At 32.5% G+C, this 25,002-nt stretch overlaps 2 protein-coding genes and 1 non-coding gene across 3 annotated transcripts; 1 reads left to right on the plus strand and 2 right to left on the minus strand.

Annotated features, from left to right (window-relative positions):
• Positions 1-3,231: 3,231 nt before the first annotated feature.
• Positions 3,232-3,304, plus strand: TRNAK-UUU (transfer RNA lysine (anticodon UUU)). The gene has a single exon. It is a non-coding gene; the product is annotated as a tRNA-Lys (tRNA).
• Positions 3,305-7,209: 3,905 nt separating this feature from the next.
• On the minus strand, positions 7,210-9,552 carry LOC118053717 (expansin-A4). The gene is made up of 3 exons (XM_035065048.2): positions 9,286-9,552; positions 8,750-9,068; positions 7,210-7,968 (listed from the first exon to the last, which is right to left on the minus strand). Exons 1-3 carry the CDS (start codon positions 9,443-9,445, stop codon positions 7,659-7,661), a joined length of 789 nt encoding a protein of 262 aa, XP_034920939.1. The 5' UTR covers positions 9,446-9,552; the 3' UTR covers positions 7,210-7,658.
• Positions 9,553-21,107: 11,555 nt separating this feature from the next.
• LOC118053716 (RHOMBOID-like protein 1) lies at positions 21,108-24,200 on the minus strand. Its single transcript, XM_035065047.2, has 6 exons — positions 23,602-24,200; positions 23,347-23,510; positions 22,667-22,830; positions 22,299-22,558; positions 21,838-21,964; positions 21,108-21,379 (listed from the first exon to the last, which is right to left on the minus strand). Exons 1-6 carry the CDS (start codon positions 23,898-23,900, stop codon positions 21,257-21,259), a joined length of 1,137 nt encoding a protein of 378 aa, XP_034920938.1. The 5' UTR covers positions 23,901-24,200; the 3' UTR covers positions 21,108-21,256.
• Positions 24,201-25,002: the final 802 nt, after the last annotated feature.

Here is a 25,002-nt window from a genome sequence, read left to right on the forward strand (position 1 = left end):
ATCTTTATTTTATAAACAAACACAATACAACCTTAAAGGTTTATTTCCTCCATCACCAGTACCAGCTTAAGCATTAAAGGGTCTCCTAGCATTGTTTTGCAAGTGTTTGTGATATTTAAGTTCAGCATTCATCAACCAACATTGAAAAGAATATAATTCTTACAAGGCTTTTAATAAAACTTATTCATCATGCACTTTATTTTTTTTTAATCATAATCATTAATGCAAGTTTTTCAGGAGTTCTTCAATTAGATAATGTAGATCATGATGTGCCTATTATAAATCTAAGGAATTTTTTTTTAGCTTAGAGCTATCGACTAATCAAAATCTCAATAATTGCTTAAAAATATACAAACAATTAGGTAACAAAATACACACACACCCCAATATGATAAGGTTGTTTAAGTAATTTAATTTTTTTTCTTATATTTTCTATCCATTTATATGGACGGAGGCTATTGTATAGGAGAGTAAATCTTAAAGCAAGACTATCTAGTTGTCTCAAAGATAAAAGTTTGAAAATCTTCTTAAAACTTTTCACATGTTGTATTTCTTAAATAGTATGAATTCAACCATCATACATCTTTAATTTGATGATGTTGATGCCAGCTATTTTTAAGGCATGATTATAACCATTAACACTAAGTCTTCAAAGATGGGTTAATATATATGATCAAACTAATTCTTATGTGAAATCATGTGTCATGTTATGAATTCAGTAAACAAATATTAACAAGCTCTTTTCTATCATTAAAGACTATTGATGTTTTGTTATATATAAAAAATATCTCTATAATTTGAAGTTCATGCTATACATCCTTGAGGTTTTGACAACTTCAGGGTGTTCTCTACAACCTTTTTATACCAACAATCCTTTTTAAATTGCTATTTTCTATTATATTGTACATTATATAGTATTTTTATTTCTTGATTTAAACTTTTCTAGTCTTTGACTCCCACTAGAACCATGCTCGATTAATCTTCCTCATAACACCAATAACACATTTGCTTAGTGTGAACTATTAACTCTATATTCCTTGTTTTTTAGCCTATTTTTTTTCTTCCAATATAACAACCACAACATCATTGAAGACTAGATAGTAAGTTGTGAAAATAATAATTTGTTCAAGATTATAATAAGTTGCTAATCATATGAATTAAGCAAACTTTAAAGTAGAAGCTCCGAACATTTATTTTCCTTTATTCGCTGACCCAACATAGTGAGTTGTGAAAATAAAATTTTTATTATGTTGATGTGGTTTTTGCCATTCGAAGAGTATAAAATTTTCTTTTCAAGAAAAACTTATTATATAAAAACTTGAACTCATATAATTTTGTTGGAACATTTCATATCTTTCTCGCAGTTTTTTCCTCTACTATAATAATAATTCATCAACTAGTGTTAAATGTATATTAACAATAACATTGTCATCTATTTCATTTCACCTGTCGTTACTAATGGTCTCCATGTGCTTCTCCATGTGCTTTATGCGCAATTGTTATTAAGCAATTATCTTTAAGAATTATTCTCATTCTTATATTTTATAGCGAGAAATTATTCTCATTGAACATTTCGGTTTTATATTTTATTTACAATGTTTGGGAGTCTAGAGAACCTTTGTTGACATGAAAAACACTTAGTTATGATAAACACGAATGAATTAATAAAAAAAGATTGTATTAATTAGTGGGTGCTAGCTTGCCAACAATTAATTTTGGCTGAAACTTTACCCTTGTGACAAGTACTTCTCTCATTCACGATGTTAGTTTAATCATTTCTCATTAACCGTTATGCATAATTTCTAGATAGCTTGCTTATAATTTAACAAAAGTCACAATGTAGTTCTATTTTCTTCCACTTAATTCAATTTTATGGAAATTACGAACATGCAGTTGTGTCTACTCTAGATACACTCCCTGCAAAATATAATAACTTATTTTATTTTTTTTCTTTGGATATTTGAGGATTTGTTTTCCTTTTTTCTTAGTAAATATAACTCATGTATTATGACGTGATTATTTTATTATCTTTTTTCATGAGAATTTTAAAAAGTAAAGGTTTAAAGAATCTCATTACGCTAATGTCTATTATATTTTTTGAAAAAGAATTTCAAACTAGGAAATAAATCTGTCAAGAATGTCAAGATTTTATAAATTTTGTACTTATATATGGAAGCTTATTTAAATTTTATTGATTTTTTCTTATAACATCATACTAATTAATTTTAATATATTTTATTATATATATGAGCGAGTGATATGATTCATAATATTGTGTTCAAATAAAAAATATTCAAGATTTTATAAATTTTGTACTTATATATGAAAGCTTATTTAAATTTTATTGATTTTTTCTTATAACATCATACTAATTAATTTTAATATATTTTATTATATATATGAACAAGTGATACGATTCATAATATTGTAATTATTTTTTTATGATCAACAGAAGAATAAAAAAAAAATGGAAATGTATTTTAAAAAAGATTGATGTGACTTGTACATCTCTTAAAATCCTAAAAAACGGAAAGAAGCTCTTGTATTAATAAAAACTACATATAATATGAGTTTAAAAATTTATATAAACAATAAAAGATATTTTTTTTTACCTAAAAAAAGATAAAAACACGTGTTTTCTATATAAAAAAATGAAAAAATAATAATGAGAGAAGCTGAATATATATATATATATATATATATATTGAGAATGATTATAAGTTGGAGAATTGAAAATTCGTGTTTTCTATTTATCTAATTTGAAAAAAAATTGTTTAAATAAAAAATCTTATTTTTCATTTTCTCTGGAGATACTTAAGAAAACAAAAGGAGTTATTTTATACACGAGTTTTCTTAGGAAAATTATTAAGATTTAGTGCTCCAATCAACTTTTACTTTTCTTTTTGGCTATAAAAATTATTGTTGACAATTTAAAATACTATCAAGCTATTTGATATTTTTAATAATACCATTTATTCCCATTCAAATATTTAATTTTTATTTTTTATGACAATTCAACTATAGATGAAGTAGAATAAATATATTTCAATAATTTTTAACGGGTCTCTTATATGCACTCGTTATAATATGAACTGTGGATTATTGAGGATTGAGAGGGGAGAAAAAAAAAACAAGAGGATGAGCTCAGGCCCTACTGGCATGGACGGCATTTGCCAATGGGTACGTGGATGTATGTAAATATTAAGTATGCAATTCACTAACAAAGCAAAAGCCGTCTTAGCTCAGCTGGTAGAGCGCATGGCTTTTAACCATGTGGTCGTGGGTTCGATTCCCACAGACGGCGACTATGACTTTCCTTGTTGATTAATTTTTTAATTCTTCCTTATCGCAAATATCAATTTTGCCGTTAACTAAGAGTTTTCAATGTTACTCTTCCATTTTCGTTTAGAAAAGTCGACAAATATTAAAACTCAACTATTAAATGATTGAATAATTAAATCCCAATGTTTTAGATATAAAATATATTAATTTCAAATGATGAATTCCAATAATAATTGTGGTTCTACAATCAAATTAAATTAAAATTTACGAATAGATTTATTATAAATATTTATAAACCCAATAAGCCAACAACTTCATAAAAAAAACTTATTGGAATCCTATCTAGACTCAATTTTAGATGAGTATACACATCTTGAAGTCAATCATTACCCTCAGATCAATCTACTTATTAATTTAAGGTATATCTTGAAGTCAATTAATCTACTTATTATAAATTATGATGACAAAGCATAAATGCATTAAATTAAAGTATATCTCATGATCACATATTGCTTGAGTATTGATTTTATGATCAATAATATACAATTTACTAAACTTAGATAAATTTTATAATGACCAAATTATCATTATAGACCCGTGTTTTTAAGTAATTCAAAATTATAAATGGCAAATTTATTTTTCACTTTATATTTGTATCAACACGTCCTCGTGAGTTTAAGATTTTATAAACAACCTTAAACCCAAGATAATGAATCAACTTTTTTAGAAAGAGAAAAAAAATCTATCTCTCTAAACTATATTCTATAAACAAACACAATACAATTTTAAAGGCTCATTTCCTCAATCACTGACATCAAGTATCAAAGAATTTTTTAAGCCAAATAAATAACTTGTTTTGCATGTATTCAAGATATCCAAGTTAGGCATTCCCAACTTGAAGTGATTGTTTAGTATTGTGCTCGTAATTGAAAAAAAAAAAAAAAGATTTGAACTTTTGGTTTGTCACTAAAATTAATCGAGTAACAAGTAATTTTATTATACAGTAGTAGCTCATGTTATTTTTCTTGATTTTGACATGGGTCGAAGTTGCATACCAATTACATTAATGGCGGGCTTCGTCCCAGTATAAGGCTTGGGTAGTGCAAGGATGGACAGAAGCAACGTGATAGAGCAAGTCTCCATTTCTTATTTCTTGGATGCCTTAGGAAGATTGGCTCAGTGGGCTCGGACCAAGCTCTGCTGAAGAAAGGCTCAAGGTAGAAAACTGTCTTTGCTGCAGTGTTATCTATTTTGTCAGATTTCTGATTATACATGGGTTGACAGCATTGCTGATAGGGAATCAAAGACAAAATATCATTATTTTTTTTTTATTTACGTGGTTGTCCGGGCCAGCTTGCGCGCACCACGACTAATCCCACGGCCAACTGAATATCCTGCAAATCCAGTGAGCATGTAAGGCACCATGAGGGTGACAGACGTGCACAGTGAGGTTTGAATCTTGATGAGGTGAAAAGAAACAAGCCTCTTCCACCACTAGGTTAATATATCATTCTTGGAGTAAGGCTAGGTGGCTCGTCCAAGGTGATTCGCCGTTCAAGAATCAAGGTTTATATATATATATATATATATAAAGAAGCATGTTACTTATTCATGGACAAACTCTAGCTGCTATAGGCTTGTTCTTGAATCAGTACTCTAGCACGAAAGTGACCACATGAAGGCACATAATGAGCGCATATCACGAGGGATCGTTTGAGCCCCACAGCCGAACTGTGCAAAAAGAGGAGGAAATTTGTGCAAGGCAAGGCATCCAAAGTGGTGTTTGTTTTTCCTTTTTTCAGGCTGTAGGGATCCGGAGGTCTATCTTTTGCGTCGTAAAATGGACAAAAGACGCAAGAGAGCAACAAGATTCTACTCACATGTAACACACAGCATTCACAGACCCAACCCCACGCCATGTGCGAGTGCGGTTCGCTTAATGCAAACGCGTATTCAGCCTTCCGTGATGTGACTTTACATGTTGCTGCACTTGCTGGTCAAGAACTTGTTCCTCGAAGGAAATGGGATTCTGTCCTCTCCTGCTAAATGGGTACAATTTCACATTTTTGAAATGTTTCTGTTTGCTGCTATCTGTAACTAGCGGGCTAATTGATTATGTTCCTGCAGAGGAAGATGATTATGATCCTGGTGAAGGTGAAGGTGATGATCAGACCTAGATTCCCTTGGATATGAGCTCGTCCCTTCCAAAATAGCCGAGCTCAGTTCCTACAGAAATTCAGTCTTAGAAGCATAGTAAAACAATAGTTTAAATTATTGAGTAAAATTTAAAATTTTAATTTATATTATCTTTTAATAATGAACTGGTGCTTTCTAATGTTCCCCCTTTCGTTCCTTGTCTTTTTCCCTTGTGTCCTTCGAATGGACATCAACAGGACATAACGCAATTTCCTCAGCAAAGGGTTAAAAAATAAATAAATTAAAGACATTTATGAACTTTCTCTTAAATCTGGGAAGCCTTAATTTGTCCTACCCGTGTTCTCTGCGATTATGTAATAACATGGTTTAGCTCGAGTTTTTTAAATTTAAATGATAAGCTTTTCTGTTATTATTTTTTAATTACACATGATGAAGATGGTAATGTTTTATGTAACTCAAGTTCAAAATCTTTATGTACACATAGACATTTATATCATTGAATTTTATTGAAATGATATGCCTATATGTCATTGATTTTATTATGATCGTTTTTAACTTTTTAGTTTTTTTGAACTTAAAAATTACTCTTGTAAAGAAAAAAAACATATCAATGTAAGTTTAAGAATAGGAAGTTATAGACCATTTTATATTTTAAAATTATAATAATAGTATTTTAAAGATGTTGAGCCAGACCCAATAATTTTTTTTCACTGTTCTTCATTAATCATTATCTCTTCTTTATACAGGCTTGGCTTGCAATCACTATTTTTAAAAATTTTAAAGTTTTGGGACCTATACCACTAGCAAATAAACATTTATATTTGCGTTCAAGCAATTTAGATTCAGTTTCTAAGCCAGACTCAATATTTTTTTAGAAACGATTTTGGTCTAGCTTTCAAGCCTAAGCCACATCCAATAACATTGGATCTGGCTACTTAACCAAACCTAATTATACCTAATAATATTGGGTTTGATTGCCAAATAAAATCTAACAGCTTTTGATACAGGAAACAAAAAAAACAATACACTCAGCATCAATTTTTTATTAAAAAACAATAAAATAACGCTCTCATAATACTACAGTATCGTCCACAATATAAATATTCTATATCTAAATTGTAGTCCATAGTACAATAAATCTATATTCACATTATATTCATATTGTTTTTCCCATACCTTACCTTTCAAAGTATAGTATAATAATATAAAAGCACATTCCTTTTATTATGTAAAATCATATTTTATTCATCAAGGTTAAAGTTATTCGCCCCTTGGATAGAAATCCTCAACTTTTGCAATTATTCATGTGGTTTCTTAATCAATAATCAATTGTAGTTAGAAATGATGATGGGTATTCACATGTTGGATTTTTTAATATTTACAACTTACCTACTTGGTGAGAAATTTAAATATTTATAAATAATATGTTGAGTTTCGGATATTTAAATAAATATTAATTATTTAACTATTATTTATTATTCAATAAAAAAATAAAATAGTTTCTATATATATATATATATATATATATATTCATTTCTTTTTAAATGACCATGTTAATGCTGGGGTACCACTTGTGTACTAATAGATGTACATATAAAACAAACATTTAGATGATGGTTCCTTCGTATGCATCCTTTATTCCTTTTGTAAATTGCCTCATCGCAAAGCCCCATTCATACTTTATTCTTATTCACTTTATTTGAAATGTAATTTGTTTAATTTTTACTTGGGCCAATAAATAAAAAAAAAAACCAAGGAACACAGGAACGGTTAACATGGAAAAACAAACCAAATATCCTTGCAATTGATCAGCAACTATAAATTACTACAATACACTTCTCAAAACGTATACCATCATCATACATTGCTTACTATACGTATATATGTAGTATTAGTACCAGCGGGCTAACCATCGTTTGCGCAGCCGCCTCCGCCTCCGCCTCACCGCAACTTGAAAGTCGAGAAACACACCAATCAGATAGTAAAAAAAAGAAAGAAAAACAAACAGTCCCCCAATTTTCACTTTCCATTTTTGAAGTCCCTACTAATTATAGCCTCACCTTTTACTTTCACATCCCCAACAACAACAACCCACCGGGTAAAAAAAAAGAGCCGATAAGGGTAAAAACGGAAATAAGAAATTATGGCGGGAAACTTGAATTCTTAGGTTCTTGACCGTGGAGATAGACGGTGGTAGTTAAATATAAAGTAAGAAAGAATTAGACCCTGAAATTCTTGCCGGTAAAAGTCTGACCAAACTGCCAGTGGGCAGGGACAATGTTCCATGAGGTGGAAGAGCGTCTGTCACTGGCCCTGACCCTGAAAGAGAGTGACTGACCAACCAGAACGGCGTTTGACTGCCAGTTTTGACCCCAGTTACGGCTCATGCTCATCCAACCAGTCTTCGAACCTTTCACGCTCACCTGCACGATATCCCCTGCACCCGCCACGTTGCTGATCAATACCAAGTTGAAGTAACGGAACCCGTTTATTGTGAACCTTATGCCTCCTCTCTTCCGGCATGGCACCCTGCATTGCACGACATCAGCACCGTCGGGACATTTTCGTAATTGCAAAAAATAAAAACAATAAAATTATAAAAAAGTTCAAGCATAGGCGTGTATCCCGGGGCGTGATTTTAGCATGTAAACACAAACTGTGATGGGCAAGGGTGGATTGGTACTTTTACATTAAAGATGATCTGTGAGTGTCAAGACAAACCGCAGAAAGTGACCATAAACTGTCCCATGGCTAAAATAAGCAAAAAGACACAGCACAAGTTGTTGAGGTCTAACAAACCCAACAGGATTTGTGTGATTACACCACCAGCCTGAGCCTATCCTGTTTGGGTCACAATAAGACTTTAAAGATAAGAACTTTGTTGACAAAAGCGGTAACGTCCCACCCAAAAAAGGGTGGGTTCCGCACATATTCTGGATCTCCCTTTACCAACATTTTGAATACATTTTTATTGCTGTAGAACCATTAGGGTTTATTGGGCCAAATTACATCTTGGCATGGAAGTTTTTCTTGCTAGGAGTCCTGTTTATCCATATATATGGAGAAGAAACGATGTTGCAAAGGGGACGACGACTAAAAGGAGTGGTGAAATTAGTATATATTTACAGAGTCCAATGTATCCAAGTTCGGATGTTCATCAAGAAAAAAAAAACCAAAACTCTATGTAGTGTAAAGTTAGAAAGGAAAGTGGTAGTGTTGTTTTCCGAGTGTTAACTGAAAGAGTTCGAATCTAGAGCCATATGTAAACAGGGCAAGAACAGAGAAAAACAGAGTTTAGAAAGTCACTGACCGGCGGTAGGCAACAGGGACGATACCGGCATGATACTCTGCGATCTTAAGGAACATGGGCATGGCGAGGTCGAAGTGGGGGCGAGGAGGGTTGCACCAGCCTCCATTGTCACTAGGAAGTGCATAATTTGGTGGGCAAAAGTTGGTTGCGGTAATTAAAATAGATGGACTGCCTGAGTGGCACCATTGTGGGTCATCTGCGCACTTTATTTCAAAGCAAGCACCGCAACTTAACCCGTTGTTGAACAGCGCGGTGCTTAGAGCTGCAGTGCTCACTCCATACCCTTGGCTATATAGATTTCCATATCCACAAGCTCCTCCTGCACACAAATACAGATTAATTACTCTTATTAACATCTACTGGTGGCTAAAATTGTACGTGCAAGTAGCAGCTTCATTTTCAGACCGATGCATCCCACATTATGAGATTTCAAGTCCAAAACAAACTGTTAAAAGCTAATCAATTGAGATTAAGACCTAGCTCAATTGATCAGGTTTAATTAATGTGGGTCGTAAGATACAGATACAGATACATACCCATGGTGCCAGAGGCGTCAGCACCACCATAGAAGGTAGCATGAGCAGTTTGCCAAGCACCCCCGCTGTAAACACCAGGGATTCTAGCTTCACCCTTCCACATCAATGACATCATTATCAGTAGACTAGTTGTAAAGCAAAGCAGACTACTCATTGCCATTTTCCCTCTTCACTACTACAGAAACACCCTTCTACTTTAGTCAGAAAGAGAGACAAAGGGGGAGACAGAGGGAGAGGGAGAGAGATAATGGAAGGGTGTGAAGGGCTCAGAGCATGGGAGCTTCACTACTTAAAGAGGAGGCAAGGCAAGCTAAAAGGGCACCACTTGGAATTTTCCAACAAACCCATCATTAATCTACTTCTTCGTGTGTGAAAAAAGAGAGGAAGAAAAGAACAAAATTAACTCCTCCAATCCCTCTTTCTGGCACGTATCTAATACTCTATCCAATTATAAACCTTATACGCATATGTCCTTAAATTTGGAAGCCTATCACCGAATTGACTGGAAATTATATTTTACAAGCTCTTAATGCTAAACTTTTTTTAAAAAAAAAACTAGTACTAGTGATTTCTTTTTATTTACCGGTATAAAATCAGGAAAAAACAATGAATAATAAAATAAAATGGGGTTTGCTGGTGAGCATTGTATTATTTACATTCGATGATAATATATATGTTAGTCCTTCTATTTGTGCACGATAATACGTAAATACCCTTGATGGCTACTATATTCTATGCTGAGTTAATAGGGATGTCACTGGAATCCACAGACCGAGGTTTTTTTTATATATGCATATTCTATTTATTATTTATCAAATTTTGAGTATTTATTATTTGATTATTATTTAATATTCAATAAAATATTAAAATAATATATGTGTGTGTGTGTCAATATTGTATATATTATATTGAATTTTAAAAAATATAAATATTATATATATATATATATATAATTTTAAAATGTATATAAATTTAACAATATTTATATTTTATTTATTATTCATCATATAAAAAAATTAATCCATTCCTAAATTGTCATCCCAATGACTTAACGTGACATCAGTGAAGAAATCAAAAGGATAGTACGTGGAAAAAGTAGTAGTAGTATTATTAGCTTAAAAAGGTACAAATTCAGTACATTATATAAAAGTAATGGAGGCACTGCTTGTTTGCAAGGTCACATCATGTTTTTTTTTTAAATGATTTTTTAAAAATTAGTTTTTTATTTTAAATTATTCGAATTTATTAATATTAAAAATAAAAATATTATTTTAATATATTTTAAATAAAAAAAACAACAACTATTCACACGGTATCAAACACCACATGTTAGAGAGCATTGCGTCAAGCAGAAGTTGAGGCGTGACCAGCGGTTGTGATTTCCAGTGGAGGCCTGTAAGAGATTTAATGGGGTCGGCGATGGATCCAGGCTACTGGACCCCATTAAGAAAAGCTCAAACCTAGCTGCAACACAGTGTTCATCTCTTATTTCCATGTCCAGTGAGAGACAGAGAGATATAGAAAGGCGAACATGAAGGATAATTTAATCCCAGTTCCAGGAATAATGATTTATATATTTTTTTTAAATATTTTACGATGATTGCCAAGTATTTATATTGAAAATAAAAATATTATTTTAATACATTTTAAAATAAAAAATAATTTTAAAAATACATTACACGTCATATTAAGAACGCACTATCTACATCAATGCTCTTGTTTTAAGTTGTGTCATTTCATCAACTTTAAGCCTATTTTACGTGCCCACTAAACTACCTTTAATTATTAGCTGCGGAGATTATCTCCGATAATTTGAAATTTGGCGGAAAGAAGGAAAAAAATTAGGTGGAGTTAAAGTTGACTTTAAGATCAATCAATTAATAATTTTGTGGCTAAAAATTATTTTTCAAAAAAATTATTTTTTATTTTTTATTTTTTTTATTTTAAATTATTTTAATATGCTGATGTCAAAAAAATTTAAAAATTATTTGAATGCACTTCTAAATAAAAAACACTTTAAAAAATAACAGTTATCACAATTTCAAACACTATCTAAATATATAGTTTATAGATAGTTTAAGGTTTTTATTTTTGAATTCCCATAAAATTAATAATTTATGAGAATATTACATGTGGGTAATCAAACTTTCTTTTATACTAATTTTTTCTTGTCGCTGACTTTCTAAGGTATAACCTTCGCCATGATATTAGTGGCTGCTCTTCGCGCTTCCCGAAAGCTTTTTTTATAGAGAGAGTAAGGGGGTCTCCAATTTAATGAGAAAAATTTACGTGCTATAAAAATAATTTGTATTTTTCTATTAGTTAATTTCTTAACATAGTTTGAAGAAAGAGATAAATATAAAAGAAAATAAAAATTCAAGACCCATCAAAAATAATAAAAGTATTTTCATTTAAGAATTTTCTCTTCTAGTTATATTAATTTATTTAATTAAATATAAAAAATAACTAATAAAATATTACTAATTAGTCAAATGGTAGCTAAATGAGTTTTTCTCCTTTCTTTTCTTAAATATAAAAAGGAGCCGAACAATTTACCGTGTAGCGTGTCATGTAGAATTATGAATCTAGTAAAGCTCCACAAGTCCACCACCCCTATGTGCCATCAATTGGCAATTTTTTTATTTTTTTAAAAAAAGTTTTGGACATGGACCAATTGCGCTGGTCCACGTAAGAGGGGCACGTACGGTTTGATCCACACGGACCAGCCTGACACTGGGTCCATGATTGCCTGCGATTAAAGCGTGCCTGTTTCGCAACCATCACCCACCCATGTGATTTCCAATCATTTTTACTTGATTCATAATCTCTCCTGACCCTAGTCAACACCTAAACTAAACAAAATGGCTTTATTGACTAGTGATTTAATTAATTAATTAAATTAAATTTGTTTTTTAAAATATTTTTTATTTAAAAATATATTAAGATAATTTTTTATTTTTTAAAAAATTTTAATTTGAGATAAAATTCAAAAATATTTTTCTACTTCAAAAACAAACACACTATAAGTTTAATCTCCAAAAAAAAAAAGATTGATATTAGAAAAAATAAGAGAGGATAACTAATTGTAACCGAAAGTCCAATCTATATATCTAACTTCAACTACACTTTTATGTAGTCAAATCCTACAAAATTAGTTGAATTTAGATAGTATATTATTTAATTAGATAAAATATGTGTTTGACCATGCTTTGACTTAAAACTTGCAGTTGCGAGGTGTTAAAATAAATTCCTTCCTTATGGGTGAACATCTTCTCATATATTCTCTAATATATATATATATATATATATATATATATAAACTTATAATTCTTAGGTTTTGAGTAAAAGAGCGATAAGTGTAGTCCTTAATGATCATATCTCTTCATTCGAAATAATTTTTAGCTTCAATGTACGTTACTTCAGCGTTTGACAATCTTTTACTTGTTTATATACTCGAAACCAAACTCAGCTAGTTTTTTTTGTTTTTTTATATTGTTATATGGTAATATTATATATATATATATATATATATTAATTTTAATATCAACAAATAAAAAAAAAAAAAATACATAAAAACACATTAATATAATATATTCAGGACATAAATAGTATAAACAATACTTTAAAGAACAAGGTAAACAATAATTGATATCTTTTTAATGTTGTTATGCAAACAACTATGATTTAATTAACAATGGGAGTATTTGGTTTTTGTCTAAGGTGGTATATTTTGTCCTAAATCACATTACATGTAATATAAAGGAGAATCTCCTTGGAATGTTGCTATTTGGTTGTTATTAGGTTGACGCATTTTTTGGATATCATGCTTTCAAATTAATAATCTTTATTATTGTCTTTTTCTTTTTGGGTTATTTGCATTTAACTCATTAATTTGTTTGTTTTTTTAAGTTTTTGATTCATTGTGCTTTTGCAATTTCATATATTCTTTTCGGACTAAACTTCCCTTGAACTTATAATAGAAATGATTATTTTTTTGATTAGTTTGATTTTTATAAAAAAAATAATTAAACCGAATTTAAAAAAAAATAAAACTGGTTCAAATCGACCGGTTTTGATTCGGGTTTTTAGGATAAAAACTGGTTCAAATCATTTTGGCTTGGTTTTTTTGGTTTGCCTCGATTTTTTCATGTTTGACTCAGTTTTTTTTTTATTTTTTTCGGTTTGAGTTCGGTTTGATTTTTTTGGTTTGAGGCTTATAAACCAAACCGGTCGGTTTTTTTAAATTTTAATTGGTTTAATCGGTTTTTTTTCACAATTCAGTTTTTTTGGTTATTTTTTCTCGGTTTTTTGGTTTTTTTACCTACCCCTAATTTCTAATAACATGAAATTCAAAACCTTTTATTTGCATTTATATGGTTAAAAATCCGTTGTTGCTAGTTAGGAGATGGTTAAATATTTTTAAAAATTGATAGTTATTTTTTTATTAAAAAATTGATTTCAAAATCAATATATAGTTGGAAGTTTACTAGCATGATATGTGCTACCTACCATTAACTTAATATTCTCCTCTCCATTATGCACCAAAATCTTCTAAATGTTTTCAATTTCAACTGTTATTAGAAAAGCTTGTCAATTTGGGATTTCTAAGAGTGAATGAGCTTCGCCAATTCGGGATTTCTAAAATCAAGTGGCTTTAGTTCACTAAGTTAAAATCAACTCCAATAAAATAAGGTAAATACATAATTAAGAATCTTAATTAGAAGAAAGGAAAACAAAAAAGTAATTAGCAAGTAGATTATGGAATGCGACGACGACATGCGGCCTTAATGTTATCGTGGTCCAAATTAAGCTAGAATAAAATAAAATAAAAATGGTTATTTAATTTCTTGTGATACCTACCAACTATGATATTGTCGACTTCTCCTATACGTGATTAAACATGCGACGTTAATTTGTACCTAAATGGTTATATATATATGTTTGTTCTAATAAGTCTCCAGGTGTCCAAATGCTTTTTATTATTAACGTAAGTGTCCGAGTCAGTTTACATGTACATCGACTAATTTCATGGGCCCTAAAGTTAATAACCATGAAAATTTTCAGTGGTCCTAAGATTTATAGGACTCGAACTGGTGATTTTTAGAAAGTAAACTCAAAGTATGATTAATTGATCAACACCCTATTGACTTCAAGAGGGATCATTTACATTTATAGTGTTTTATGTTATAACAATAATGATTATTTTTGAAAAGTATATCAAAATAATATTTTTTATTATTTAAAAAATATTTTTAATATTATAATATCAAAATATTAAAAAAATTAAAATAAAAAAATAAAAAAAAAACTTAAAATATTTTTAAAAATACTTTTAAAATAATGCTTTTGGTATTGACACCTTCTTCTGACTTCGACTTGCAGTTTCTTAACGAGGACTTTGAACGTGCCCAATCTTGCTAGTCCCTCTTCCACACATAAACCATCGATCTCACATGAGATCTGAGTATTGTCATCAAATTGGGAGCGTTAACGTTGTCATAGACGAAGCCACCAGTTTAGGCGTGATTGTTGAAGACGATCACTTTTGCCTTGAACTTGCTTGCAAATGTGGTCTCATTTCTCAAGCTCCTTTATGATCATGTGTCCCCTCCCCTCTCCATCAACATGCGTTTTTTTCTAGGAGGGGTCAAAACTAATTAAGTTTTACTATTTTTAGCTTTAAAATTTAACTTTTCTTTTCTTTTTTACAAATTAAGACATGATATCATATGCTGTGTCACATAGAGAGAAAGAGCACAAATCTGGGTTAGGAAAAGGATATCCCCGGCCTCAGCAAGGTTAATTGCATTTGGGCATAGAAAACTTGGCGAGGATATTGACAAGAAGATGTGCCCTCACAATCCTCAGCTATGATCTATACATACACATGGTCGACCTTCACTCCCATGTGATCTTCTAAAATATTGCACTACAACTAATACAAATAATTGAATACATATCCTGAAATGTGGAGGGCTGTGACCTCATTTGTATATAAAAAAAAAAAAGAAATTTCCTTCAATTTGGATCATATTGGATGGTGAAGATCTTTTCTAGTATGAACAGATGTTGCTTTCTTTATGCTTATAGAAAAACACACGAATACTTGAACGGTACAAAAGTGTGTGAATCCACCTAGCAAGATTGAGAGAATCCCACAGCGATGTATTGGTGAAGCACTGGAACAAATTATGCAGATGTTGACCTGTTGGGTTACAAAGCGAACCAGACGAGCTGATTTTCTGGAGCAAAGCCTCGCACTTTAATTAGAATATATGGACAGGGACATGGCTCCTTCCTTTACAGAGCCAGCTTGGCTAAAGAGGTAGACAAGAGTGTCAGCAATGTCGATGAGCACTGATTCTTCAAAGATTGAAGACATGAAATCTATCATTGAAAATCTAACTGCTGTCTTCTGCATTCTGTGGTCAAAAACCAGAAGGCATGGCCAATGGGGTCACCAAACTAATCTGCAGCCTGCCAGGCTCAACTCCAAAGTTTTGGCAGAATCATGATTACTAGATTCTTTTTACAGCTCAAATTATTATTGTGGCTTAGACAGTTCGAGACCAGGGAAAACAATGTTGAACTGTTCGTCAAATTTTAAATCATCAATCATTTCCTTAATTCTAGACAAGGGAATTTGATTTGGTGAGATTTGGATATGGGGTTTTGTTTATTTATTTATTTATTAGTGTGTTATGATCAGTTTATGGGTCCACACGATTAAACATCTTGGATAAATTGATTGAAAGATGTAAGATTATTTTGATTAGTATTTTAGGGTAAAAAAATAAATGTAGAAAATATAGAATTATGTTTAATTGAGGAAACATGACAGATTTTTTTTTTTAATGAAGTAAATTTATGTCCTTTAAATTGTCCCTAGCACGTGAATTGATAATAATTCTTTTTTAAACTTATCCCTTTAAAACAATAGCAATTCCAACTTCAATTCTGGATCTTTAAACTTCTAGGAGTTAATTTGGATCAATATAAATTTAAACTCTAGATTTGAAAGGAAATTAATATATAAAATAAAAAATAAAAAATTAAAATAAAATAAGGAAGAGTATGTAAAAATCTAAAAATTAAAAAACTTGTGTTGGACTCTTCCTTCACCCCTTTTTTTTATAATAGATTTTAAAAGTTAAAAAGTTTAAGAATTAATTCTTATTATCATCAACTTTTGATTAAGCAACATAAATAAAAAATAAATAAATTTGAAAATAGTGGCCAACAAATTTGAATTTTTTGAGGTGAAAAATTATTCAAATTTGCAACAAACAATGAGTTAAGAGAAATAATTCTTCATGAATTAGATCTCATAATTTGTTTAAATCATGTTAATGTTTTATATTAAAGATTAAATTTTAACAAAAATTTAAGTGAAATTTATTTTAATTTGATCTCAAATATACTCATTAATCATGTTTTAACAAATTTTCCAACATCTTCATATAATGAAGCTTTATTTTGCCAATTTTCCCTTTTAAGTAGGCCCTATTAATCATGTTGTAACAGATTTCCCAACATCTTCGTCTATGTGAAGCATTTTTATGCCAGTTTTCCCTCCTAAATGTGAAGAAAATTAGAATCCAAAACAATAATTACAAATTGAAACAATAAAGATCTTGGATAGCAAGTGTACTGACGTTAGCATGCATGTTATGATGAAGAGACCCTTGCCCAACCCAATTTACTTAGTCTTTATCATTCGGTTAGTTGAATTGTAGGGACCAAACAAACTAATCATGCATTCTAGTTTTGATGAAACACTGCATGCTTGGAGAGATTGGTTTCAGCTACACTCCATCTCCATGTCAAGCTTTTATGTTTCTGAAGCAGGCAGAAAATGGCATCATTCCTGAGCATATATAATTTGTCCCCAAGTGGCCACCAGCACCTCCATTACGACTGATCTATTCTTTTCCGAAGCCCAAAAGTAATTCCATTTCTTTGAGTTCAAGCCTAACATGTCTTGAATCACGCAATGAAGTGTACTATTCCTCGATTCCTAGATCCCATCACATAATCTGAGATCTCTAACTAAAGATTAATCTAAGATTTAACTGCTGGGGAGTTCTCAAAGACAAGATGTGAAGTTATAAGCAGACTGTTGTCGTTGTCGTTGTCGAGTTAGAATTATGTGAGCAGAAGGAAAATGAAGCAATCATTACGCGAAGGAACTGTAGGAGTCACCTCCATTAACGGGCTTGTAGACTCGTTTGCACTTTGGCAAAACAAGGAAGGCAAGGTTTCAGTTTGAGTCCACTTTATCAATCACTTAAATTCAAAAAGAAAAGAAAAAGACAAGCACAATTAGTTCGCAACAACCAACTTAACTACCCATCATGATGTTTAAAAGAGCAAGATCTTCGGAGCTCCACAAGGAAAATCTAAATGGGGAGGAGTAGGAAAGGATTCAAGGCAGAGGAGATGGTGCTGTCAATGATGAGGAGTCACCAGCCACATGCATGCAAAAGACACTATGTCCAACCCGCCATCATTTGCCCTCTTCATAGGGAAAACTTGGTTTTTTAACAAAAACTTATTCCTCCACGGCTCCACCACCCACCGTCGTGGGTGCATTCAGAATTATAATACCACCCACATTTTTATTGACATTTGTTTTTTTGTCTCGTGGTGCATTTTCTTAATCATTTTTTACCACCACTTTGCTTCACTCTTCGAGGAGTATCGTAGTCTTTATTCTTCATTTTTTTTAAGTTCTGGAACTAGAAATCTTATTTCCAAAGGGAATAAGGAGTTGTTTGAGACAAACTGAGAAAATATTTATTCTTTTCAGTCCGGGTTAAAATTCTTAAAATACACACAGTATTTTTAACAATTTGCTGGCCTAATTCATGACTGTTCAAGAATTAATCGCCTAAATAGAACTCTGGCATTCCATGGATTCCCCATCACAAGACGTAAGACAATGTGTTGTGCTCGTCAGAGACATACATACAACCAATTCTCTAAGGCAAATTTGAAAACCCAAAAAGAACTACTACTTGCTTCCTCATCTTCGTACTCTTTTCCTTTTTTGGTTTTAACTTACCAAAGAAACATCTAGCATGGAGACAGGGACGAAAGGGCAGGCCCAGACAAAAAAAGACAGGTTTAAACCTGGCCCGAATCAGACAATTGTTGTCCGGTCAAGCTTTTGTGCCAGAGGCTCAACGGACAAACAAACATTAGAGAAAGATTGCGAGCTGTTCGAGCAGAGAAAAAGGAAAGAAAGATAAAAGAGGCCTGCTAACCAAGAAGAAAACAAAGAAAAAGGAGAAAAAAAAGATAAGGCAGCGGGGCGTCATTAAGCTGGAAGAAGCCACAAGCACTGTCCAAAGATTGTGGCCTTTCCCACGCGCCAAACTCAATTTCTTTAATTTTTTTTTAATTCAATTTTTTAATAACGCTTTAATTTAATCTTCAAATTAGCTTAATCAGACAACATGTAAACAAAAGAAGAAAAAGAAAGGGGAAAAGAGACTATTTATCACGCACTTGCTAAAGTCAAACAAAAACCTACCAATATTACATGGCGTCTACTTGATTCTTCATTTCATAAGCTATAAAAGACATAGCATAAAATCATCTAGGAAATGATATAGTAATAAGAGCTTGAAGATAAGAGATTTGTTTTTTTGTAGTTTTAGGTTCGAACTCTATGATTATTAATATAATTATTAAAAATTTATATAATTGTTAACTTTTAAACTTATAAAGTTAATGGAGATGTGCACAACTTAAATATTCATATTAATTATAAAAAAAAACATCACATAAATATCAATAGAGCGCCTACTTTGCTTGTACGATATCTACCCTATCTCACAAATTGACAGCAAGATGTTTAAAAAAACTTGTTTTTGGAGTAGTTCATAAGCCATAGACCCAGAGTGACTTTAAAAAAATAAATCCTTCGAAACTCATTGCAACAGTTGTGGAAAGGTCTGGGTTCATTTTGAGGTTTTTCGAATTTCATTACATGGTATGTTGAAAAAGAAGAAGAAGAAGAAGAAGAAGAAGAGCTCCCATGGTCATCGAGTATTTCAAACTCCGTTTCCATTCATGGAGATGCTGGCGCCTAAAAACAAAAGAATAATGAAAAGAAACATTGGACGTGATGCTATTAAAGGAGGAGTGCAGATGCCAGTTTTAATCAAACATTTCCAAATCGGAACAATTTTAGTGTCTGATGGAAATGTTTTACAGGCATCATTTCCCAATTTGTTAGATGCTTTGAACGTTCGTTGGGGTGACTGTAGTTTCTACCGCGGCAATTGACACAATCTCATCATATGAATAAAGAAATAGAGATTTGGGATGCTTCCAATACTTCTTACTTTGTGTCAGAAGATACCAGGATCTAATACTGATATACATGTCCAAGAAGCCAATACTCTGGCTGTGCACAGTAGTTGGATCAAGTGATGATCCCGCACGCACGACGGTAATCATAAAGCAGGCCAGTGGCGTGTGGTATATCATGGTACAGAGGACGGCCGCGTTGCAAAACATAGGGATCTCACTGGTCAATCTCCTGTCGATAACGCTGATGGAGTGAGTTCCTTCAATGTTTAATCTGCACTCGACACCTCAACTCCAAATCAAGAAATTGCTCAACAAACGGATGCCTTCTATAAACTTTCATTTCCAAGGTCCCTTCATAAGCATATGGACGACGGAGCAGAGGGGGCCGATAGATGGAGTGGAGGTGGGTGTCACCTTTGAGGTGCCACTGGAGATGCATATGCTTTCCTTTCATAAGGCTTCTATATACAACCTGTCCCTGGAAAAAGCACGGTGCCTCTCTTATTCTCGATGTCGCTTCCTAGTCCTGTTAATGTCCCCGGGTGTAAGTTGTTATGCGTTGCGACGCTGCTTCCTAGTCCCTTCTCTGCCTGTAAATGAATGGGTTTCTGCTCAGGAATTGCTGTGCGAGCATTTCACCTTGGATCTTTTGCTGGCAGCATGGGAAAGTTCACACAAGTTGTTCACCTATTGAGCAGTATAAGATGTATCCATCGCTTATGGAAAACAAACAAGGATGTAAGAAATGAAAGAAACGTTATGGATTTGATGAAATGGTTATTTAATGAGTCGCAAATGAGAAAAATAAAGCTTTTCAACTTATTTCAGACTAGGAATCAAGAGTTCAACACAAACCAGAAAAGAAGAAGAAACTTGGGTCTGTCCTAACAGCTCGGGAAAGAGAATGAATGCATGATATAATAGTGCTTACAGAGTTGTTCTTCAACAAGACAGCAATTTCTACGAGGAAGAAATTTATCAAACTATATGATCGAACATCGCCAAAAAAATAACTAAAAAAATGAAGAAATAATAAAAAGCTTATGAATCTAATCATCTCCAAATTTTTAAATTGCAACTTAAATATTATTGTAGTGATAAATACATATACAAAGAGGACTCGCCGGTTTCTGCCAAACTTCAAAATCAACGGAACGAGCAGAGAGAGAGGAGATTGTTTGCAGCTGCAAAACTTTTAGTTTAGCTGGGTTGGGAACTTGCACAAGGTAATTCTTTCAATTCACCTATGAATCAACCTCAACCTGAACCACATCCCATGACACTGCACCGACCACGCCACCAGTAGTAACTGGTGGAGGCATGTTAAAAGCCACTAACTGTATGACATTCAAATCAAACAAGGAAAGGGTTCTTTTGGTTGCGACCACTGATGTTTAACTTGGTGGTGCCCTCTAAAGAAGAGGAGGAAATGAGGTCCTGATTTCAAGGCCTACTCTTGTCATCCAAGGAATCAAAAAGAGAATTTTTGAACTACTCAAAAGTATAGAAAATCAATGAGATTGATACTGTTAGTGGCGACCATAGATAGATTTTTTTTAACATTAGCATAAATGAATCATATGTATATTAACAAATTTGTTAAACAACATAGTTCGAGCAATCTTGTTCATCTCTTGTGTACATATGCAGATCAACTGCAAAGTTGAGCGCACAGCAGCTGAACTTTGGAAGAGTCATTATTAGACAAATCATACATGTTGCTTTTCCCGTTGCTCAAGCACGTCAACTTCAATTGACTTCCAAGTTCCATCGACTAGAAAAACAACACAAACATGAACACACAGGAATTAAAAGGCACGATACAACAGTAATCTTTCCACAATGCACCACATAGATACACACACAAACACCAATACACAGTCAGATAAATATCCACTTTAGAAATGATTTTTGTCAGTTTGAAAATTTTTAAGCCATTAATGAAAACACAAAGCAGGAGCCTTCCATGCTATTCTGTTGAAAGGCTATGCGCCCATACCTAAATTCTCATACCAATATATGTTTGGTTTCCAATATTATAAATGGCCACAAGCAGTAGGAGGGTTTTAAACTATTTTTTTTATATAAAAAAAAACTTTTTTAGCTACAGCTTTATCCACCGAAGTTTAATTTGACACTTATCACTATCAAGAAACATATCCGAATAGAAAACTAAACTGATGAAGAGAATACAAGAAAAGGAAGAAGTGTGGTGGGAAGGGGTATAGTTACCTGACAATAAACTTGCTGTAATTTGCAGCTCCATAACGAAGTAGGGACGCAGCTCAAATAATGACACCATGAACAGTTATTATTCACATTAACTCCTCGAAACAGTGCTACCAGACCAAGAGTAAATCTGAAATAATTGCATTATGCTTGATAAGAAAACTTCTAAATAAAAATTTGCTTTACATCTAAAAGCAAACTCAAATGAACCCATTGCATATGGTGAACAACACAGCTAGAGATGCATTCTCTCCACATTTTGTTGGTAACTTAATTGGGGACCAAGCATGGTAATAATTGAGGAGATTAAAGGCAACAAATAACTTCCCAGTCAACTATTTCAGTCTCACTCAGCTAAATAGAGCGCATGCACCAAAATACAATACCTCTTTTAATCATAGAGATGCAACCACCAACATATACACAAGCACATTTCAAAATCCAAACAACGAAAAGTAACTTACCCAATGATGAGTACTATCAGAGATATAACCCACAGTACATATTGATATGTCTGGTGTTTAGATTGAGCTGGGGGTGCAATGTATCCTGGAGGACATGTTTTTTGGTTAATCCACTTAAACTGGGGGCGAATTAAGAATACAAAACCCAGAAAAAACCCGGAAAGAAATCCTCCAATATGAGCAAAGTTGTCCACATGTGGGAGGAGTCCAACTGCTAGGTTTACTGCAATGATGCAAAGGAGAGTCAACAGTGCTGCGAACTGCACACAAAAATCTGCAAGCGTAAGACAATTGGGCTACATATATAGCGAACTCAAAACTGAAATATTACAAGGAAACCCTTTTTTATTCAAGGCAGCCAAATGTACCTTATTTGCATATATGGTCCAATTGGTAATCAGCTCTGAAAGCATGCCTCCTAGCAAACCAAAAAGTGCACCAGACGCACCAACAGAGATACCAGTCTGAATAAACAAAGCCGACAACAAACTCCCGCCGTAGCCAGATATGACATAGACCAACCCAACTCGCACTGTAATAATGGAAATTGAAAAGGTAAATTATAATTTTGAATCATGAAAGTATAACTAAATAACAAAATGAAGCAATTCCATTCGTGAGCTTAGGGATTCTTCCCCACTGCTTATTATTTCTTTTAGATTAGCATCCTCCATAAAATTCATTACACGCATTTATTGAACATCTTCAATTAGAATCTATTCAACTGCTACAGAAAATTCCTAGCATATGACTGCATTCATCAGGCAATTAAATATTGAAAGAATTCATTTTGGATTTTTCGCACTGTAAATACATAGAATTATCAGTGGCATTCCAGAGATGTTTTTAAAAGCTTCTGCTCAAACCAGGCAACATCATAAAATTAAGATGTTTTTATAAGTATTTCAATCCGATTACGTTTCAATGCTGTCTTGAGCACATTTACAAACACATGTCCCGTGGTGAAAGTTGTGATCTTCGTAGAAACTTGTTGACTTAAGCAGACATATGATTCGAACAAAATTAACAACAGAGGTAAAATACATACAGAACCCAAATTCTTGCTCAAGACGAATTCCAATGAAGAGAAGACTCAGCATGTTGGCAAGCACATGGAAGACTCCAGCATGTAACCATATGCAAGAAATGAGGCGCCAACTCTGGTGTTTATGCACCACTCTGTTCACATCTAAAGCTCCCATTTTCTCCAAACTGCACAAAAAAGAAAGAACTAAACAAATCCATTCGAAATCTTAATAAAAACCCAAGAAAACATCCTGATTAATGTTTAGAGGGGACTCACGTGGAAGAGGAGGGGCCAAGAAGGGGATTTTCTTTGAGAGGCTGAAAGGAGAATCTGCCCAAAGAACGAGCAACACAAGAGCTAGAATTGGAGGGGCAATCATTGACATACATTACGGCAATAAAGACAGCAACGTTAGCCACCACAAATAAAGGGACAAGCCATGGCACCCAATTCTTGAAAACAGATTGGCTCTGGAACTGGCTCGGGTTCGGGGATGAGCCTGCCGGGGTGTTTGCCTGCCTTGGATGCACCTTTATCTCCACACGGTCGATCCCTGCTTCCCCTCTCCCCATCATCTTTCTAAAAAAAAAAAAAAAATGTTGAATTTGGGGTTTTCCTTCAGCAGAAGATTGACATTGTTGGTACAGATGGAGAGGGATCGAGGGTGGCCGAGTGGGTAAGGTTCTGTGGTTTGGATTCGGCTTTTTGTTTTTGGCAGTGAGAGAGGAGAAAACAATTAATTTGGTTAATTTATTGGGTGTGTAATAATAATTGGTTTGCTTCAGCTTTCATTAGTATCTTTGTGTTACTCATTCCACACGTTTTCAGACAGATTTGCATTTGCCTCGCTGTGTTTTTGTTTTTTCATTGAATGACAAGGAATAGATCCGTCCAAATTCAGACAAAATATTTCTCTTTCTGAAAACTTGTCCGAACAATTGGATAACGGTGGTTGGAAATCTATTATTATTATTATTTAAAGTATTTTTTATTTAAAAATATATTAAAATAATATTTTTTTATTTTTAAAAAATTATTTTTAAATATTAGAACATTAAAATAATTTGAAAAATATATAACTAAATAAAATAAAAAATAAAAAAATACTTTTAAAACTTAAAAATAAACATTTTATTATATATAAAAAGAAAAAGACGTGTGGATGGAAATCTTGAACCACAAAATAAGATTTTGATTTATTTAGGAAAGCAACACTACTATAGTGATGTTCAATGTATGATTCTAAGGCAAGTCCGGCTGCTTAAATTCTTCGGAATTAATATTGGTCAAGCAAGAATTTCTTGCATATTAAATCTTAGCAAACAAGTTAAATTACTTTCAAAATGCCTAAAAAAAAAGACATGTTATGGATTAAGTGACCGTTTGTTTTTTGTTTTTTAGGTGCAGCCAAACCTTGCCTAACACACGTTCTTAAAAATGTTAAGTGACTGTTTGGTTATGTAATAGCTTTTATTTTTAAAATAAACCATACAAACTAAATGTTTAATTATGCTAAAACGCATTTTATTATTCATATGGGATTCATATAAAATTTGGAATGAACTGCATGTTTGTGGAAAACAGCTCTTTGCTACTTTTCACAAGCCTACAGTGAAAAGTTTCACTCTCTATTATTCACTTAAGTGAAAACGGTGGAAAGTGAAACTCCACTGTTTA

The sequence above is a fragment of the Populus alba genome, chromosome 9 (assembly GCF_005239225.2).
Source record: "Populus alba chromosome 9, ASM523922v2, whole genome shotgun sequence".
NCBI classification, from domain to species: domain Eukaryota; kingdom Viridiplantae; phylum Streptophyta; class Magnoliopsida; order Malpighiales; family Salicaceae; genus Populus; species Populus alba.

Bases quoted from the DNA above. Each gene is read 5' to 3' on its own strand.
- LOC118053717 (XM_035065048.2), bottom strand. From the start codon at position 9,445: ATGGCAATGAGTAGTCTGCTTTGCTTTACAACTAGTCTACTGATAATG. The intron at 9,069-9,285 runs GTATGTATCTGT...ATTTGTGTGCAG, and splicing joins TGACGCCTCTGGCACCATGG to GAGGAGCTTGTGGATATGGA. The intron at 7,969-8,749 runs GTCAGTGACTTT...CGTGCAATGCAG, and splicing joins GTCCCTGTTGCCTACCGCCG to GGTGCCATGCCGGAAGAGAG.
- LOC118053716 (XM_035065047.2), bottom strand. From the start codon at position 23,900: ATGATGGGGAGAGGGGAAGCAGGGATCGACCGTGTGGAGATAAAGGTG. The intron at 23,511-23,601 runs GTGAGTCCCCTC...TTTTTTGTGCAG, and splicing joins CTTGGCCCCTCCTCTTCCAC to TTTGGAGAAAATGGGAGCTT. The intron at 21,965-22,298 runs GTAAGTTACTTT...CAATTATTTCAG, and splicing joins CTGATAGTACTCATCATTGG to ATTTACTCTTGGTCTGGTAG.